Genomic DNA, 21,021 nt, shown 5'->3' on the forward strand with positions numbered 1-21,021 from the left:
GGCTTAGGACTTTGAATGGCTCTGTAATAGAGAAAGAACAATGCACACCAGAGATATTCATTGTTCACAGAATAGCCCCAGCCCTCAAACAGCCACAGAGGAAGGACCTTAGAGATAGAGGTTCCTAAGGCCCAAAAAGCCTGTTTTTGCATGGGCAGCGCCATTGGGGACTTTCACCATGTTGAAGTAGTTAACTGGGTGTGACTTCTTATGGGTTATTAAGGAAGGATGGCATAATCATTTTTAAAAAGTATTGTCACATACACTGGAAAGGCGTAGTGAAATGTATTGTTTTACAGGATCAGCCATAGTAGTAAGGCACCCCTGAAGCAAATTAGGGTTAAGTGCCTTGCTCAAGAACACATCAACACATTTTTCACCATGTCGGCTCACGTGTTCAAACCAGCGACATTTCACTTACTGGCCCAATGCTCTAAATGCTAGGCTACCTGCCAACCAACCAGGTAATCAGGAGGGATCAGCCAATGAAAACATTCCACAACCGCAGGTGGCAGTAAATCGCCAGCCTTGGCTTTATAACTGTTCAGACAACACACTATAGGTAGCAGTATGCACCCTTTCAGTTTGTTTATTAACTCATTGAAGTAGTAGAAGAAAATGGACTACTTAAAAATGGAGATGGTCTCATTGGCGCTGCCCATGCTCTCAGAGACACCATAATGGGACATATACATACCACATGTCTATGGGAAGGACCCATCAGAAACAACATGGCTGCACTGCTGGAATGACAGTGATGGGCTAAGCACACAGACATTAGTGTTCTTCTCAGTCAAGTGGTGCCAGAAGGAGAGATTATGGCGTTCATCCTCTTTGGCATTAGCTCTTTTCTTTCCTAGGATGAGAACATGAATGGAAAATAGCAAATCCACCTGTCTACAGTGGTATGTGCACTATAATATGTACTGTACAGTATGTCAAATAGTGCAGTTCTGTGATAGACGTTCTGATATCCCTGCCTCAAGTATAACTACAAAAACACAATATTACCTGTTAAAATTAAATCAAATCTTTTACATAGATTTTCTATAATTGCAAATGTATTTTGGGTGCCATTTAACCATAGGAGAATATACAAAAACTCAAAAGCTTTTATTTGCCACAATTAATTAGCATTTCAACTTCATGTGGAAAACGGATACACGTGACGCGGATAATCTCCATTTTCTTTGTTGCTCTCATCGGATCCCATGCGTCCATGATGTTCTGTCAGGGGCAGTGGAGTGTCAGTCACTCTAACACCAACTAGGCCTCAGTCCTCTAACAGAGTCCTGCTTGTAAAACATGACGTGCCCACGGGGGAGATCACAGCATTGCATGAGAACGCGCTCTTGATTTTGTAAATGGGCAATGCTGTCACTCCGTATCAGTGCAGCGTGATGGACAAAACGGACTGACACACACACCCATGCCCGTGCGCACCATGTGGGCTAGGAAGACGCCAGTGAGTCTGGGCCTTGCTCAGGAGTATTGTTATTAAAATGTTCCATTGCGTGTATTAAGACAGCCACAGCGAGGACACGTTCCAGTGCTATGACTGCAGGGCTTGCCTTTGTTCTTCTCCCCTAATGCAGACATAATTACAAGCCTTAAAGAGCGTCTACCTTTCCTTTTCTCTCTCTCACACGTCTGCCCCACACCCTGGCCCTCACCCTGCACGATTACGACAGACATTCAGATCAGGGTTTAGCCATTGATTGAGCAACTACGTGCCTTATAAGCAGCAAGGTACATGTCCATAGGCCTTTATTTTCAGTTTCTGTACATTTGGCCTATTGATCCATTCATGTGTCAAGCTGTCAGTTTCATGTGCAGGAGTTCCATATTGGTTGTTCTCCTGTTTAGAGAATCCCGAGTCTAGGAGTAACACATAGTCTAGGAGTAGCACATGCTCATTTACCTAATGTGTACTGATCCCACAGTCTATCATTGTCTAGCTGTTATTTTAGTTGCAGGAAAACTCTTGCACTATTTTAATTAACAGATTGAACAGATACTGTAGATAGTTTGCATGTTATTGCTCCATTTTAGTGATGCCACAGGTCATTCATTCTCAGGTCAATTCACCAATGTTTCCTATTCGGAGGCCTTGTGTGGAGCTATAGCAGTGCTCGGTAACAAAGCCCCATGAATTTCAGCTTTGCTGTCATTTTTTCTGACTTAAATCTTTCTATGATTTAATTTGTGGCTTTGTTCAGGCTGGTTGACTGAAGGCTCTCTTCTGTGTCAGAAGGAAAGGAGGAGACAAAGTCATTCCAGCCCTACCCCAGTGGTGGTCTACTCCATGTAGGGAGGGTAGCACTGGGTAAGACATGACCTAAATGAATGGGTCGTACACCAGCTTCACACTATATTTTACCAACACCCTCTGTTAACATTTTGACTATAATTAAGTTTTGGTACAGGCCAAATTTCCACTTTTTGTTTTGCTGTAATGAAAAAATATATACGCCTCTCATCGGCAGGGATTTTTCAAAAAAGATTGATGAAGCATGTGTTGAAATTGTAACATTGTAAATCTCTCTCGGACAAGGTGACTTTCGTCAATATATTTGCCTGTATTTACCCCCCAAAAAGTATATGCTAATTAGCCACTAATGTGGCTATCATACAGAACTACAGTACACACGCCTGTCGCAAGCTTCACGTCAATCACCAGGGCCATGATAATCTGGACGAAACTACAGAATAGAGGCAAAGGTAAGAATCTCTGGATTAACTGTCTAATGTTAGCTAAATTTGGTAATGAATAAATTGGCAAATTTTGTTTAATTTGACAATTCTGTGAACTGTCTTGGGCAAGTTTAGAAAGGTACACAATAGCTGTTATCTAGCTCAGTCGTTCCCAAACTAATAGTAGAATGCACAAGGTGCAGTTTCAAAATTGGGTCGTGCATCGTCAGTTCATTGCATACCTTAAAGAGCTATTTATATCTTGTCAGAAATGTCCAGATCAACTAGCCCATGTCAGCTAACGTTTTTTTATTTTATTTTTGCCCATAGATATTGTTGGAATTTTTTAGTCACTCAAATATCACATGAATACACATTAGACATGGCAATATGTATAGAATTGCAAGAGAATGTGCTTGAAAACTGCAACATTTCCTTTGTACTCCATGACAAAATGTGTTGAACTGCAAGACATAAGCTTTAAACCTGAAAGAAAAACTGATCAATTTGTGTCATGAACAGTGCTTGACCCCATAGAATTAGGGGTTAAATGAATTGGTATTCACACATTTGTTTTTGTCATGTTATTGATTCCACATTACAAACCTTATTTGCTCCTTCTCTCTTCCAGAACCAATGGGTGTGCCAAGTCTTATCACCTCTCAACTAGGTAAGCTGTTTCAACCTGGAACACTATTCTCCTGCTTTGTCTGTTTCAGTCATTGCAGGAAGTCCTGAAGATCAGAAGTGTGTGAGGCGTTTTGTCCCAGTCCAGCTCTAACACCTGACTAAAATAATCAACTTAATGAATCACGACGATAAGCTATGATTTGTTATCGGGTATGAGCTGGGCTGGAACAAAAGCTTAAACCCACTCCTGACATTCAGATCTGGTGCCTTTAGGCTATTGTACTGGCCTGTGTGGTACAGTCTTTCATATGTGTAGTAGTTTGTCGCATTGTATTGCTTAGCGTATTAATTGTGTCAACTTTAAATGTAATCTAAGCCACAGGTTGATCATGTCCTCCATTTTGTACTTGACCTTTATAGATGCAGACCCAGAAGATATTCAAGCAGCACTTTGAGAGCAAGCATCCCAAGTCTCCAACGGTCATTTTACTGGTTGATGTGCAGGCCTACAGCTGCGGTAAGATTCATTCGTACTCAGTATAGTGTAAACCACCATGCTGTCAGCAAAATGCTGTCCTCACTGTTTAAATTGTAATGTGTATGTCTCAATGCTCTGATCACTCATCGTCTTTGATGTTGTGATTCACAGACACATGATGACCACAATTTGAATGCTGCAACTGAGACGGAATGACGTCGAGGGACCCACGCTGAGACCCCGAGTATGGCTGGACATGGGAGAGCCAGATATTTCTGACAACGACCTAAAATGGGTACAGAAGCACACCAGAACCCTATTTTATGTTTATTTTATGGCCAACCAACCCTTTAGCTACCCCTTATTCCACACCAGGGGTGCAACTTTCACTGGAGACGGGGACATGCCCCCCTCACACATTCTGAAATTGCATTTTGCCCCCCCAGTTTTATAATTGGAATGTGATACAAAATGTATGTGTTACACATCTTATCTCTATAAAGCCACCCTACCCTCATCCATTTTCCCTATGCTGTTTCCTTTAGTTGTTCTTCTCCTGATTTGATAACATCTAGACTCAGTTACACGCTTCTAAGTGTTGTGGTGTGCTGTTTTTGCTACCTTTTTTCCCACCTGTGTAGTGCTGTCCTCCTGCTTATTCTGGGGTTCAGACTGTATGCAGCGGTAAATGTACTGCTTATAACTGGCAGCAGCAACATGGACCTAAATTGACAAGAAGGGTGTTGATATAGCTGCGTATAGGCATGGCTTCCTTGTTTAAAATCTATTAAGTGTGCATTTCTGTTTCTCATTCTTCTGGAGTTGACCTAGTATTTTGTATTAAACCTACCTTACGCATCCAGTTGATTGTCCATTTGTAACTCACGCACCAAAAATCACAATATGCTGTTTTACATGTGTTATTTGTGCTGGTCTAATTCCTGTAATGGAAAAGCAGAAGAATCTGTGCGCTCTCAGATAGTAGGCTAATAATAGTTAATGTGATGCTCTTCGATGTCCCAGGTTTGTGGCATTGACGAAGAAATTGTTTCATCTTTACTTCAAGTCAGATGTTTATATGTTATGTATATTCATGAGTTCATGTGTTTGATGTGATTGATGGATGACTAGGTTCATTCTTGTCAAATAAATATTCTTATTAATTTATGATTAAGGAGACATTCTTCAATGAGTTAATCTCTGCCTTTGAATCTGCAACAGAACAAGTTGCTGATTATTAAATTGGTTTAATATAGCAGTGCATTCTGACACCATGAATTGAAATAGATTTCACCTCTTTCCTATAGTTGGCAGAAATTGTAAAGGATTAAATATTAGACCTCCACTGGCTGAAGGAGAAGAGAATCTGATAAAATAAGGGTATGTTGCTAATATCATCTATGTAGCTAGCTAGTTAGCTAGCTAGCTTCTTTGCGGAAAACTAGACTATTCATTGTAAATATCTGACTGATAGAGATATTCTGTACAAGATACAAAACCAAATAGATAAATGAGCCAACAAATATTAGTTAAATAAAATATGGAAGAGTACATTAAAATGTTAAATATATATTTTGTTTTTGATCAAGGCAGCTAGTAGCTAGCTAGCGGACAGCAAAGGTGTCATGTGGGAGCTTGCAAGGATTTGTAGTCTTGCATGATGTCTACTTTGATGCTAATTAGCATTTTCGAAGCTGAGAGCAAATAGAGCTGACTATATTGATAAAGTTCACCTTGCCAGGGAAAGCATACACAAAACACAGACCTTGTTTGAAGTGGTTCTAAAATCCCCTATAGGAAAAATGAATGGTGACAAAACGATTGGAACCATTTCCATGTTTGACTACTAGATTTTATGGGTATTATGACAACAACACTGTGGTACTCTATTAGTCTATGTCATGTCTGGTAATATGTTAGATATTTTGTGTATGTTTGTTATAGCAATGTTGAGATCACACAAAAATGTTTACAGACATCATAATTTTATTGTTGGGGCCAAGCAAAGAAAAACAACAACAAATGATGTATGTCTACTTAGATCATTATTTAACTTTTTAATTGCGTTTTTTATTTCTACTTCATTCTCGGAATTGAATTTCGATTTTATTCTGGAAATATTGCGACTTTATTCTGGAAATGTAGGAACTTTCGAAATGTAATTTTGACTTTATTTTTAAAATGAATAAAGGAGACACACTTTATTTTGGAAGTATTTTGAGTTTTTGAAATACTACAGTGCAACCCCCCAAAAACGTCGAAGTACCACCCAGCACGTTTTTTTGTTATTCTCTTCACCTGGCCCTTAAAGGCTACTCTTCCATACTAATAATTTATGAAAGTAATTCCATAATAATGTCAACATTATACAAAATAACCTATAAGCTTCTTTCCAATGGATTTCAGTTTAGGCTCAGTAAAGGGTGGGATAATCTTGGCACTTGATAAAAGGGTGCAAAATGTATCCTTAATGACACGCGTTGCCTCTCATTAGCGGTTAGCAGTGGTTAGCAGCGAGTGAGCCTTTACCTTGTAGGCTACATAGGCCTACTGAGCCAAACGGTTTTATGATGGTTAATATCTAGGCCTAATGATAAAATGTGTGCATGCATCACGGTGCTGTCAAGTTGCGAGCTTTGCTGTGAGAGATGAGAGAGGGACGTTCTGGGCTATTTTATTCTTCCACCACCATGATGCTATCATGCTGACAACATTATGAATAGGAGGACATAACATAGCCTATAGGTAAATCTAGCCTATAGATACTAGGCAACTAGGCGATTTTCAATGTCACCTTGATGTGCATGAAAGGCTTTGCTAATACTTGAGTTAGTTTTCAAACTTTAACTGGCGCCACGGTGAGAATTACAGCGGACTGACATATTCAAAGAGCTGTCAAACTGCTGAGATGGGATTAAGAAGATGGTTTGCCTAGGGGGCAGGCAAATTCACCAGGATTATATATTTATATCGTTCTTTCGATTGAGTTTGAATTGGTCGTTCTTATTGGAATTATATCCTTTAAAAAAAACTGGTATAGGCCTAATAGGATAACATGACTGAATATTATAGTTATAACGTTTATTATTAGGGGTTATTTATAGCCAACTGTTGGTTATAATTTCGTAAAATACAGGATAACTAACCATAGCGTGAAATATGGTTGATAACGCATGTACCATTTTATATTATTGTGTTAGTCCAATTAAGATCAACAATGTACCTGCCATGTTTTCATTAACATGTTATAACTGTCTATACATTTTTTTTAAATAGCCCATGGTTTAGGTTTATAATTTGACTGCCAGAAAGTTTTGAATTTAATGTCTATAGCCTACATGGAAAATGCCAATTCCCATTGCAGGCCTGTAATGTCAACATAAAAAAAAAAATCTATATCTGCATCTACTCGAATGAGAGTAAAATATAAATATCCCTAGGTCTATACTACTATTTGTTTTTGGTATCTGATCGGTTGCGTTTAGCGGACTTTACGCCTATTGGCAACAAGTGACCGCTCAAACCCAAAATCCCTGCTTGTCTCAGGACCCGCATCCATTTTCAATTATACTTCTAAAACTTTGTGCTGTTTATGCATTGAACAGTTTTGGAAGCCTAATCTAAACAAATCGTATACCAAAGAATGTCCAATTACACATACATAGGAGGTCACCTAATTGATTTGCAAAAAAATATTATTGCAAACCATTTTTTATTAAAAGTATGCGATTAATGAATAACATTTCCACTTTGAGTTTACATGGAACGGACCTTTAACGGTAAAATTGTTCTAAATGCCATTAGGCTATATTTAAATTATTCATTAAATATAATTCTGGACTTTCTGTTTAAAATAAGTTGTTTATTATGTTATGTAAATCAAGCCACGCACAGTGCACAAAATACTGTTTATCAAATCGTTTACATTACATCAGTGGCTGAAGGAGTGCATTCAAAAACATATGTTAATGAACTTAATGAGTTTTTCCCGCAGGCTCGAGTGACATCGTAGTTGCTCCAGACCAATCAGAGCGCGCGCTGATGGAAGGTAGTGGGTTTGAGGCACACCGGGTCTACATGCAGGAGGTGTCAGGAGAATATTGTGAGGTGTAACCTACAAATGATGTGAAGAAGGATTGCCTTTTATTTCGTTTTTATTTCGTTTCACAGAGCCCTGGATATACATTTTCTTCGTTTGGAATACATTTTTTAATACAGGCAATGTTACTGAGTTAATGTTGGATCCATTTACACTTTTCTTCGTTATCCGACATTGCTCAATGCATTCCTCTTTAGACCGACGGTTTTATGGACTTCTGTATTAGCTAATGATGTCTATGGGTTTCATGCCTGATCGTTTGAATGCTTCAGACCCCTCCAAATCTGCATTTTTAGAGTTTGGGTACGAGCACCCTGCGCACCAGCAGCATTCCCAAGGAATCTCTCATATCTACCCCGTTAATGGCTTACATTCTGCGGGACATTCTCAACACGGTAGTCCCTTCTCCTCCAGCGCGTCCTCCTATGGCCGCTCCCTGGGCTACGCCTACCCCAGCGCGGTGAACACTCATCCCCCAAGTGCCTACATGCCCTACCAGCACAACAATCACAGTTTGGCGCACTCCAGATTAGAGGAGACAGGTACGTGTAACGTCAATATCGGCTTGTTCGTCATAGGCCTATAACATGTTTTGTCTACAACGCCAGTGTTCAAATGCTGCGCGCTATAGCATGCGTGCAATGTTCCGGTTAATGGTAAAAGGAGTATGGATTGTATGGAAGTGTTCTTTAAAATGTATTGAAATTGTAGGCTGCATATTATCAGACACTTCTTTGTAGGCTACGGTAGGCCTATAGCCTATAGTCTACCCCAGATGTAGGTCCTACGTACATTATAAAGCTGTGAGTCTGTACATATTTGAAGTTTACAAAAAATGGCAAAAGGCTGTCCTAATCAAAGTTGGGTTAAAAGGCAATACATTTAAAAAGCTATTTACAGTCAGTGTTATGGTAATCAAAATGTTTTCGAACTTGAAATGCATTTCAGGCATTTGGGGTTGTCTTTAGGCCTACTACTAATGTTCCATAATGAACACAGATGGTGTCATTAATTTTATTGACCATAATTTTCTGCGGCTTAGCCCGATTATGCATGAGTAGCCTACCTCAGAAACAGACGTTCGTTTTTACTTACATCATTAGTCCAGATTAACAAAACAATTCCCGAAAAAAATAACCTTTTCATCTATGCCCAGCACTATGAAAAAATCTATGTCAGTGACCTTTCTAGTTTATATTTTTTATTGACTGTATATTGTTAAACGCTGGCGTTTTCATTATATAGCATATGTGACATTTGGGCATGCAGCCTGAATTCCAGGCCGTGAATTTCTATGTTGATACGAACTCTCAAGTAGATAAATAGGCCTATGTGCAGCGAATAGGCTTAGAACAAAATATAACAATATATTACATTTAGTCTATTCTGATACCACATAGGCTTCCTGATGTGCAGGTGGGCCTTTATATCTTACCCAGAGACAGGCCTTCTCATGAAGTTGTTTGTAAGGCTATAGGCAATGGGTTTGGCTAGGCCTACATTTGAAATTGACCATTTCAGACTAGACTAGCCTATATAAACAAACATCTGAGTCCCTGGGATATAAATATCTGTCTTCCTCATTATATGTTTGAAATATAGCCTATATCTAATTGTATGATTATACGAGTTGCCTTTCTGTCGCAGTCGAAAGGAAGTTCAATCGCGCGATAACAACTCTCGTGTAAATCGTTTCTTCTGCGCTGATGTAAAGTGGAAAGTTGTAAATCAAAGTGAGTAGGCTACGACAGACTAGGCCTACTAGGCTACGGTTCAGTGCAGCTAGACTGAAATTCTCTTCTCTATCCACAGACCATGAGAAGTCCACAGTGATTGAGAACGGGGAAATTCGCCTGAATGGTAAAGGAAAGAAAATACGCAAACCTCGGACCATCTACTCCAGTCTTCAGCTCCAGGCGCTCCACCAGAGGTTTCAGCAGACACAATACCTGGCCTTACCCGAGCGCGCGGATTTGGCGGCAAAATTAGGTCTGACCCAAACACAGGTGGGCTAAATTAAACGCCGTAGTCTACATCAAGAGTAGGAAGTTTGCTTTTAAAACGATGTCTTATTTCAGTAGGCTAATTACAAAATTATAATAAATGAGTTTTGTAGTGTTTTATTTTCCAGGCCATCCTTATGTTCAGGCCTTGTGTTTTTATTTAACCTTTATTTAATTAGGCAAGTCACTTAAGAACAAATTCTTATTTACAATGACGGCCTGCCAAAAGGCAAAATACCTCCTGCGGAGACGGCGGCTGGGATTAAAAAGAAAAAGAAAGAAAAATATATAACATAAATATAGGACAAAACACACATCACGACAAGAGAGACAACACAACACTACATAAAGAGAGACCTAAGACAACAACATAGCAAGGCAGAAACACATGACAACACAGCATGGTAGAAACACACAACACAACATGGTAGCAACACAACATGGTAGCAGTACAAACATTACTGGGCACAGACAACAGCACAAAGGGCAAGAAGGTAGAGACAACAATACATCACACAAAGAAGCCACAACTGTCAGTAAGAGTGTCCATGATTGAGTCTTTGAATGAAGAGATTGAGATAAAACTCTCCAGTTTGAGTGTGTGCTGCAGCTCGTTCCAGTCGCTAGCTGCAGCGAACTGAAAAGACTCAGGGATGTGTGTGCTTTGGGGACCTTTAACAGAATGTGGCTGGCAGAACAGGTGTTGTATGTGGAGGATGAGGGCAGCAGTAGATATCTCAGATAGGGGGGAGTGAGGCCTAAGAGGGTTTTATAAATAAACATCAACCAGTGGGTCTTGCGACGGGTATACAGAGATGACCAGTTTACAGAGGAGTATTGAGTGCAGTGATGTGTCCTATAAGGAGCATTGGTGGCAAATCTGATGGCCGAATGGTAAAGAACATCTAGCCGCTCGAGAGCACGATTGTCTGCTGTTCTATAAATTATGTCTCTACATTTTATTAAGTAGGCCTAACAAACCAAATGGTTTTTAACAATTAAAGTGGAGTGCCGACAAGCTATAGGTACAAAACACCTAATTAATTGTTTTAAATAAAACATGTATTTATTTAACTTTTTCCTTATTCATTTCAATCTTGGAATATCCATTGTTCAAATTTGCTTCAAATAAAATCAAAGATCTAAAACCCTCACATACTTGAACTATGCTGCGAGGCTAGACTATACGTACATGTGTGCACATATTAAATTAATATCCTTGTTGACAGAAGTGACAGAGAATTAAATACTATGCAACGCTGTCTAACATCACTATGACAAAATGTTTCAGAAATGTTGACATTAAACCTTTGAACGTTACAGACAGGTTAACTTTTGAAAATGTAACACTAATACTTCCACAAGTTCATGTTTGTGGTTGATTGAAGAAAAACACAAAACAACCTTTCCCCTTGGTTGAATGGGGATGGGGGTTAAGATGGATCACGGATCTATGGGTATTATTGCGGCTTTCTCCACTGCAAGACCAAATTAAACGGCTAATTGGAGAGCTTTGCTATGTCAATCTCTTAATGCAGCTTTATTCTCTACACATATTCTTAGTCTTATATTACCATTGTGGCTAAAACCTTCCATGAGAGCTGTCTGTGGCTTTAAGCAAACACAACTCAAATTGCAATATTGCGTCTACAAATTGGTTCTGAGTTACAGAACGACAGAAATACATTTTGCCACTCTAAAGTATACGCCTGTGTGTTGCCTTTCTAAACAACAGTGTCTCGCAATGTTTTCCTACAATTACCACCAATCTTTTCGATAAACTAATGTTAAAACACACTTACATACATTACCGCAGAAATGCATATACAGTAAGTAGTACAATGAGGGCAGTGGGCACATACGCACACGCACATTTGTTGGCATTATTCATTTATGTCAGGTGAAATTATGACATCTAAGGAGGAAGTCATGGCAACCATTTCCCTTGGATCGGTAAACATAATGGAAGGCACATAAACAGGTGGTGAGCATAATGTTTTCCGTCCAACATCTCACCATGCACATCTGTCTCTTATGGAATCAATCTTCAAGCCTTAAAGTTTTGCTCAATATATTTTATAGGCCAATCTTCTATTCCAGATCTAAATCAATAGCGTTTATATGTAAAAAATAAAAAATATATAAAAAAAAGATAGGCAATCCCAGTTTGGCTGAATTAAGCTGTCATTCAAAACATTCCCTGGCAAAATCTCTGAAACACCATCCTATCTGGGTCTGATTTGGATTTGTGTCCTGTTGCCATGTTTGAGAATGGTTTGACCACCTTGGGCTCTGTGGCTTTTTATTAATATTTTATACCGTCGTAAAATCGATCAAAATTGCATGTTGTTCTGACTCAGCACAATAAATAGAAATGCAACTGACGTCCCTCCTTTTTTACAGTGCTGTATTAAAGCTCTTCAGTGGCTTTTTTTAATTTACTATATTTTTAGCATGGGATTGTTGTTGTCAGACTCATGCATCATTGGCCTCATAAAATGTTGAACAATGGGGGTGCTAGCATTTAATGAACTAGTGAAGTGTCGCTCATCCATTTAGCTGAATTGCAAAATGGTTCTGGACGAAGAAATGTGTTCAAATTATAAGACGTTTCAAGAACGAATGCCATCTTGAAACCGGGCCATTTTCCTTTCAAGTTATTATGGCCCAAATGTCAATGTAATTTCGAAATGATAAAATGTGAATATAAATATAACAAGTCCCCATCAAATGAAAATACTTTCTATTGTGAGGAGAATTGTTTAATGATTGCGGTGGTGGTAGTGGGGTGTGATAGCGTAGGCTGTAAAGTGCGGCTTTCCCCTCATATTTAATTTTTTCTCTTTTTAGGTGAAAATATGGTTTCAAAACAAGCGCTCGAAATATAAGAAGATAATGAAGCACGGCAGCGGACCGGAGGGGGAACATCTCCACAGTACGTCATCTATCTCTCCCTGTTCACCCGGCATGCCCCAACTTTGGGAGGTGTCAATGGCAAACAAAGGGACCCCTATGCACCCCAACAATTACATGAACAATTTTGGTCACTGGTACCCAAACCATCACCAGGATCCTATGTCCAGACCTCAAATGTTATGAGCGAACCATCTCAACACATTGCGCGGTGCTGTAAAACCCCACCCAGCCATTTAGAACATTTTAAAGGCCTAAAGGCCTATAGGGTGCCTATACCCAAACGCAAACGTGTTTCATCTATCAAGTTTGAATTGTGTGTATACGTGTGTTAAATGGAAATTGTAGTTTTTTCTTTTATTGCAGTGTATGTTTTTGGATGACGATTTGTTATGTAGGCCTATGGTTATTTCGTATGTGTCCACTTTACGCACTGTTCTTTGGATTGGAACGGCTTTGGTGAGAATTGTGCTGGCAGGTGGAAACATGCTTATGATTTGATTCCACCAGGGTACATGCACCTGAATATGTGTGTCGACTGGTTATGACCGTTTTATTGATGTAATTAACAGGAGTGCCCCAGTCCACGTTTGGATTGCTAGTCTCAGCAAATATGAACTCATTTTGCATAATAAATGTCAGAATTGTTTGATATAAACTGTATTGATTAACCGCGTCAATTTTTGTGAAGGTGTCAATTGTTTTTGATCCTTTTAAAGTGCTTTGTGTGACTTATATAGCCTGTTTGCAATACACCTCAAATTAAATGATGTATGGTGAAAATATTATAATGCAAACCTATGAAAATATGTAATTTAATCAAATGCATGAGTATAATCACTACGCTATTATAATTATTATAAACCGCAGGCCAAGATTGAGTAATAGCATACTGTACTAATAGTTTGCCCTTTTGCCGTGACATTGTCTTGGCAATGCCGTGACCCGGAGTTGAACTGAGGTTGCTGCGGTCACAAAGCAAAGTACAAACCACTATACGATCACCGTGAACTACCAGGGCTGGTACGTCTGCGGGAAATAGTGGGCTTTTAACTCCAGCCTGCAGTGACGTGGACAAGCATGTAAATAACAGCAGCTGTTCGAGCCCAAGTTGGAATGGTTCTGTCTTGATATTCTATCGAAAAACTACTATCTGCATAGTAGCATATCTTTCTTAACACTATAGAACCCAATATGTCTTCATTTTGTAGAGTATTCGAAATACATTATGATTACACGTGTGGTTAGGCCTATAGGCACTAGCGGTTCTGGGGGCAGGGGGAGCCAGTGCCCCTGTGACAACAATTTTGGACCCCCTTGTGGCCCCCCTAAATGTTGAGTATGAAATCATTTTTACATAACTCATTTTTGCTATCGTTCTTTTTTAACATCGGTTATTAGACAGTGGCAACGCGGGACACTAATTTAACCCACACATTTTCTAGAGGGACGGAACACAACAGTATCGTACCACATGCATCTGCAAGTTTGCCTGCAATGCAGTGAAGAAAACGATATGGCAACAATAACGTCTAATGTAACTGGCCCCTCTAACAGTACAACTGGCCCCAGCTTGGCCCCCCCAGTTGAAATGGTCTAGAACCGCCACTGCCTATGGGCCTACTCGTCAATAACGACTTCTTTCAGATTAGTTACGCCTATAATATTGGAAGCCATCATTGTTCAGTATAATGTATTTTGTTAGGTTTTTATTTTATTGACATTATGAATATGACAAGAGCCGTGCCATTGGTCTTTAATCTGAATTGCACATTCACTATCAACAATTCGAATCTTTACGGAAAACCAATCAAATATTCCTTTTTAAACATCATAAATTCCTAATTGTGTTTCTTATTAATGTACAGATTATGCTTGTTTTGCTTGCACGGACTTTCAAATGCGAGCCCCTCTCGGTACAATTAAGGAGGTCAAAGCTTTACTCTCAGAACATCTGGATGAGTGAGAAATCGCCAGTGCTTCGTTGAATGGACACACCTATTAAGGTCATTTCGACAGTGCTTGTTGAAGAAAGCTTTCATTCGTGCGGGGATAATTACCAGCTATTCAAAGTCTACAAAATAGCTCTCCTCATAAGTGGAAGAAAGGACGAAAGTCCACGAGGAGAAATAGGCCTTGTCCTAGTGTGGGGACATGGAACATTTACCACCATTGGTACGAGACAGGTGTTCGGCTATACCAGCAGGACAGTGGTAACGTGTCACATTAGATGTTTTCTTCATTGATTATGAATAGTAATTAGCCTACATAGTCATGACACCAGTAAATACAACTTTTCCAATAAGGTGTGGACATTTTCACGTAGCCTATGAGAAAAAAGACAATTGAAGCATGTTCATTCAATTCCAATGGAGGGGGAATCTTTTTCTGCATATTTTTGTTTACACCGTGAAATTATAAGAGAACCCTTCCCGTTTTGCATTTTGCAAGAGACGCATAAAGATATTAGGTTTCCCTCACTTTTTTCCCCTCACTTTTTTTGCCCTGTTTGCCTTTTTGTATAACAAAAGAAGACGTATTGAGTAGAAGGGAGCAGGCGATGCCACATGTCTAACTGAAGTTTCCCCTCTGCCTCTCTCTGGTTAAATCCAGGAAGAAAACGGTCTTTGTCATAATAAAATGATAAAATAGTGTATTATCTGATCACGAAGCAGTGCCTGATTAATAGTACTTCGTACTGATTTGCACATTCTGGCGTTTAAACTGTTTAAACATCGGGACCAAGCTATTTATACTGATTCAAACAGTATCCACTGGAGTGAACTGATCTTAATTCAGCATGGAGCAAATTGCGTCGTGGTGAGCTTGATTAATGATATCGAATGAATGCGTTTTGGAAGCAAATAAGTATTTTCTTATTTTTCACTCATCACCTCTTGTTTTCAGGGTCTTGTCAAAAATAACGTCAGTTATGTAAAATCCATCATGGACATTTTAATTTACTTGTAGCCTAAAAATGTAAGATTACTTGAATTATTAATGGCATTCAGGGTTATTTTTATTCTAAGAATATTATATGGTGGTTGTTTTTCAGCGTTTTGTTGTTGGTAGGTATAAGATAAAATAGCATGTCGAGTCTCTTTGAATGTGATGTCATTTTGGGGCCAAGGCAGTGATGACCTTCTGTGACCTTGTTCAGTTCACAGAACACGGCATACTTTAATCATCCTTTAAAGGTTATCTGCTAAATTAACAATATTGCTCAATTATTAATACAAAATTTCATTAAATACAACACGATTTGTTTGCAGAGATGTTTATGAATACCTTTTGAATAACTTTTGTTTTTAAATCTTAAACTTAATTTTCCTTAATTGTAAGATTTTAATTTTAGCACTATTGGAATCCAATGCTTGATTGTAGTTCGTTTTGTATATATCATGAACAAACAATGTGGAAATATAGAAATATAATAACACAGGATGAAACACTGACTTGCTGTTAACTCCCCAAACTCATACCACCACTGCCTCAGCGATTATTATAGACATAGACTTACCTTTCACAGGGGTCTCCTGATGCCATACAGTAGAAAAAGGGGAAAAACAAATAGCCTTATGTTCCCTCTCCTGCAACAAGAGGAAGAGAACTATTGTGTTCCATTTCAATTTCCTCGCCCTGCATTCTTTCTTCATATACACCCCACTTTCCCTTTATCCGTGTGCCCTGGGTAGAAGAAGAGGAGGCAAGTGTTGCTGAATGAAGTGACGGGGCATCAGACAAAATTATAGGCAATTTCACATCTCGAGATTAGAATAATGGGTGCTCAAATTGGACAGACAGAGTAGGGCCTTTCAAACAGGGCAATTATCAGGCAGATTCAAGGGAGACTCAAAAGACTGTTCATGCGACAGACATTGTAGGTTACAGAAGGGGAAGGGAGAGTGGGAGATGGGTGATGATATGGATAAAGTATAACGGTTCAAAGGTCTGGCTGGCTTATCAGGATCGGATGTGCACTGTAAACCCCAATGTGCTGTCATTACTCAAAACTTTTTATGAAACCCCTTGCACTTATATCTGAGTACAGTTACATAACATTTTTTTTTTTTACTCAAACCATAGTCACTGTGACCCTGTAGGGTCCAGATTTGACTTGTATCAGCTTGAAAATGTTAAGTAACGCCCCCACCAAGCCACGCCCCCAATATAATTTCCCAGTGTGCCTTTCATTTTTGAGTGAATTATGGAGTTATCAGCTATGACCGCGTGTGTTAGTGACAGAGACATACAGTACATGGTTGTTGAATTCATTAACTTTCAGTCCTGTGGCCTTCACCAAGTGAGTTCCTAAGCAAATGTTATCATTATAATTAAACTCTTTATGACAATACATATCTCTTAAGGCCTTATTTTGAGGCCTAGCAAATTTCTGGTAACTTTCCCCAAATTCCCAGATTTAAAAAAAAAATCTGGTTGAAGGATTTCCAGGAATCTTCTGGAGAAACTGGGAAATACACAAGAATTTTGCAACCGTAACTGCAAGTCACATTCTGCTGGTTTGCAAAGTGATGTGTAATTCCTTTTAGAATCCAGCCAAAGTTAGGATATCCAACAGTTGGAATTTTTATTCACCTGCAACCTGCATTCATAATGATTGCCAGGATTAAGAACAGTGTCAAGAAACTACTTAAACCATTTAAACTGGAAAAAACATTTCAGTAAGGAATACAAAAAATCTAACTAAATGATTGCATTAGTTCGAAATATGTTGTTATTTATCTTTCTGTAGCATAAGATTAATCAATCAATCACTCAATGTACATGAAAATCAAAGATATTAAAAACAATTTAAAAAAATCTACCTGCAAAAAGTGAATTTGTTGTCATTCATTTAAAAAAATAGAGTTGATGTGACTTCTCACTTAGTTTTGAAAAGGAATGACTTTTCATTGACTTTAAGTTCAACTTACTACAAGTATTTGAGTTAAAAATGCCTTGGGGTTTGCAGTGTGTCTGGTGGATTTTAATTGCAGGATAGCAATGAGAAGGAAAATGGGGATGTTATTACAGTAAATCCCAGTTGCTTTGGCGGCAGCTGAATAGCAAAGCTGCTTTATGGTGATTATTGTTATTAACTTGAGTGATCTGACATCTAGTGTAATTGTGTGCAGCTTCCCGGTTGGAGAGAATGACCAGGTTTGGTTTCATTTGAGGGAATGGTTGACTCCTGGGCACAATGCTACACTTTGGAGGGATTAGATTTATGACACACACACACACACACACACACACACACACACACACACACACACACACACACACACACACACACACACACACACACACACACACACACACACACACACACACACACACATCCCATTTGGCACAAACTGGTTGAATCAAAATATTTTCACAAACATACACACACACACACACACAGAGAGAGAGAGAGAGAGGGAGAGACAAACTTCAACCTTTGCACACAACATAAAGTGAACAATATGATGAAACTCCCATCAATGTTTATGCTGGCAGCCTCCCAGGTAAATGCCACAATCACGGTTTATCAAATCCACCAACAATCATGATCTAACTGGCTTTGGTATCACCACCTTCCATAGCCCTGAGGTCAACTGGGGTTCAGGAGTCCACAGCGGTCAAGAACGCCTTTCTCATTTGATTTACATTTTCAGCAAAATTGTGCTGGTGAGTGATTCCAATGCAAGGGGGAGACATCAGGCTTTGAATAGGTGTGGGCAGCTGCAAACAGTCTTTCCATGGCTACATTTGCCATCCTGACTACATGTTAACCCCTAGTTCAACCCATTCCCCGGAACCCCAGAGACCTCTGTGACACCGTGCTGTTGACTGTTACTGTGCTAGGGGAGAAGAGCTCAGGATCCTTGGCACAATCCCTAATGATGGCTGTTCTGATGTGTTGCCATGCGGTGTCACATTCAAGTTCAACAGTTCATGAGCAGCCAGGGCACTTATACTTGCTAACGTTTTGAAATGATATAGACACCTTTGTGAAAGCTTCGGCCCACACGCACCAACCCAGAGCCAGAAGCCACCCGGTGCATTTGTCTTCAGCAGAAATAGATCCCCTGACGACATATAAGCAAATAGCGTGTCCATGGGCCACACAGGGTGGCACAGAGGGAAGGTCATGTGTGTATATTTGAGATGTCAAAGATAGCATATATATATATATATATATATATATATATATAGTGTGTATCATGTCAGCCATTTTGGATCATGAGACTCACAGTAATAACCCAAAGTAAATTCATGTTACTGTAATTACAGGCAAATATAGTCGGTGATCCTATATGGCTTGAAATTGGATGGTAATGACTGAAGTCCTGTATGTGGCTTAATGGGTTTTGAAAGTGAATAGTTTTTCAAGTGTGTTATGTTGCATAGTGAACTCAATTGAATTTCTGTATTTAAATTATGTAATTTATTCTTATTACACATTTTTTTTGGGGGGGGGACCCAACATGCAACAGTTAAATAAATATATGTTATTTATACTAAGCCTACAGAATTATCAAATCTCTCCCAAGTTAAATTGCTTTGTCTGAACATTCAATATCACATACAAATTCAGTAGATTCCTATACAATGAACATTAAATTGTTATACATCTCAAAACTACAAAACGTTGGGGTCAAGCGCAAGGAAAGTATCCCTAACCTATCACTCAAGCCGATTACTGTAGCCTACCCTTGAGAATGGAGAAACGGAGCTTCCCAATGGGGAAAAAAAATCGGTCCTGATGTGAGCAAAAGCATAGCATGGCAGATAAGTAAAAACACTGTACTTTGTAAAGCAATTGTCTTCTGAATCTGATTGAAGAAAGCAACGTTCAAAAACCTGTTAATCGCTCTATTTTGAATACAGTTCAAGCAATCCTTGATTTATGCAATATGCTGCCATTGTCAACACCTACTGCTGAAATTATTGCGCCGGCTTAGATTTGTTACATAAAATTAATAATTCATTTAAATTTCCCCTAATATCCGAATAGTCAACATATTATGTCCTTCAGATTCCACAGAGTGAATTTGCTGTACTTGTAAATTATTTTGGTGCGCAATGGCGCCCATGCAGTGCAGTAGTGTCGTTGCTGGTTCTATCAATCACAGCTCTAGTGGTTTGTATATCGTATGATTTTAGCAAGATACTTGATAATCTTGAGGTTATGTGGTCAGTGTTAAGGGCATGCGAATTAAAAAGAAAATGGAAATAGAGACACCAATTATTGCAGTTTGTGATATCAAGTCAAATTCTTATTATGTAAAATACGATATGTTATCTATTGCACAAATTATGTTATGAAATACCTTTGACATATTGCCAATATATTACATTGGTGACAGTTTTATTTAAGAAATGTGATGATTGATGTTGAAATTTGCTTATGAGATAATCAAGTCCTCATCTTTTTTTCTCAAAATGTAATAATTCAAGATGTAATTGGTTTAATTTCCTGTAGGTCTGTGTTGATGCACGCACGCACACACGGACGCAATGCAAACACGCACGCACGCAGGCCCCCCCCCCACACACACGCACACACATGCCTGAAATGTACAATGAAGTATACAGTCGTCCTCAAAATGTGTTTAACAGCTCTTGACTGAATTTAGAGATAACACAACCAAGGCCTTCCTGAATTAATCCAGCAAAGAATGGGTCAAAAGTATTTGCAAATTTTCTATCCTCTGATGCTCTTGTTTTGGGTCTATGAGTGTGTGGGAGTTTGTGTGTGTGTGTATCCCTGAGCCCCCCCCCCCCCGTCGGCTGTATTCTTTCCTGTTATCTGGCAACAGAACACTAGTAAAATCAAGCGACTCCATCATGTCTGCTTGCCTTTCGCCTCCTACAGCCTCTTTGCACGCAGACCAAAAACCAAACATGGACCTATACTGACTGCATCAAGCTTCAGGGAGGCAGGCAAGCTGTCACACCGACAGATTTATCTCTTTCCGGATGTTGGCCATAAAATATTTGGTGCAACACTCAGCAATGAAGAAAACAATTATATAAATTAAACATTTACGATATATATCAACAAATCTCAGATAGGCATAGAATGCAGCTGTCTTGTTTGTTCTATTTTGTGTCTGTTAATTCTTGTCGACTGGACCAGCGAAATACAGAAGAAACATCATGTATTTATTTATAAGTGATTAAAGGGAGTAAAAACATAAGTTAAAAACACAATA

General features: G+C 39.0%; 1 protein-coding gene and 1 long non-coding RNA gene across 2 annotated transcripts; both read left to right on the plus strand.

Annotated features, from left to right (window-relative positions):
- Window positions 1–3,764: 3,764 nt before the first annotated feature.
- On the plus strand, window positions 3,765–4,973 carry LOC115159165 (uncharacterized). The gene is made up of 2 exons (XR_003868855.1): window positions 3,765–3,841; window positions 3,974–4,973. It is a non-coding gene; the product is annotated as an uncharacterized LOC115159165 (long non-coding RNA).
- A 2,894-nt stretch (window positions 4,974–7,867) lies between these two features.
- Window positions 7,868–13,497, plus strand: LOC115159147 (homeobox protein Dlx4b). The gene is made up of 3 exons (XM_029708605.1): window positions 7,868–8,443; window positions 9,714–9,907; window positions 12,755–13,497. The coding sequence occupies exons 1-3, from the start codon at window positions 8,131–8,133 to the stop codon at window positions 13,001–13,003; spliced, it is 756 nt and encodes a 251-aa protein (XP_029564465.1). The 5' UTR covers window positions 7,868–8,130; the 3' UTR covers window positions 13,004–13,497.
- Window positions 13,498–21,021: the final 7,524 nt, after the last annotated feature.

The sequence above is a fragment of the Salmo trutta genome, chromosome 2 (assembly GCF_901001165.1).
Source record: "Salmo trutta chromosome 2, fSalTru1.1, whole genome shotgun sequence".
Taxonomy (NCBI): Eukaryota; Metazoa; Chordata; class Actinopteri; order Salmoniformes; family Salmonidae; genus Salmo; species Salmo trutta.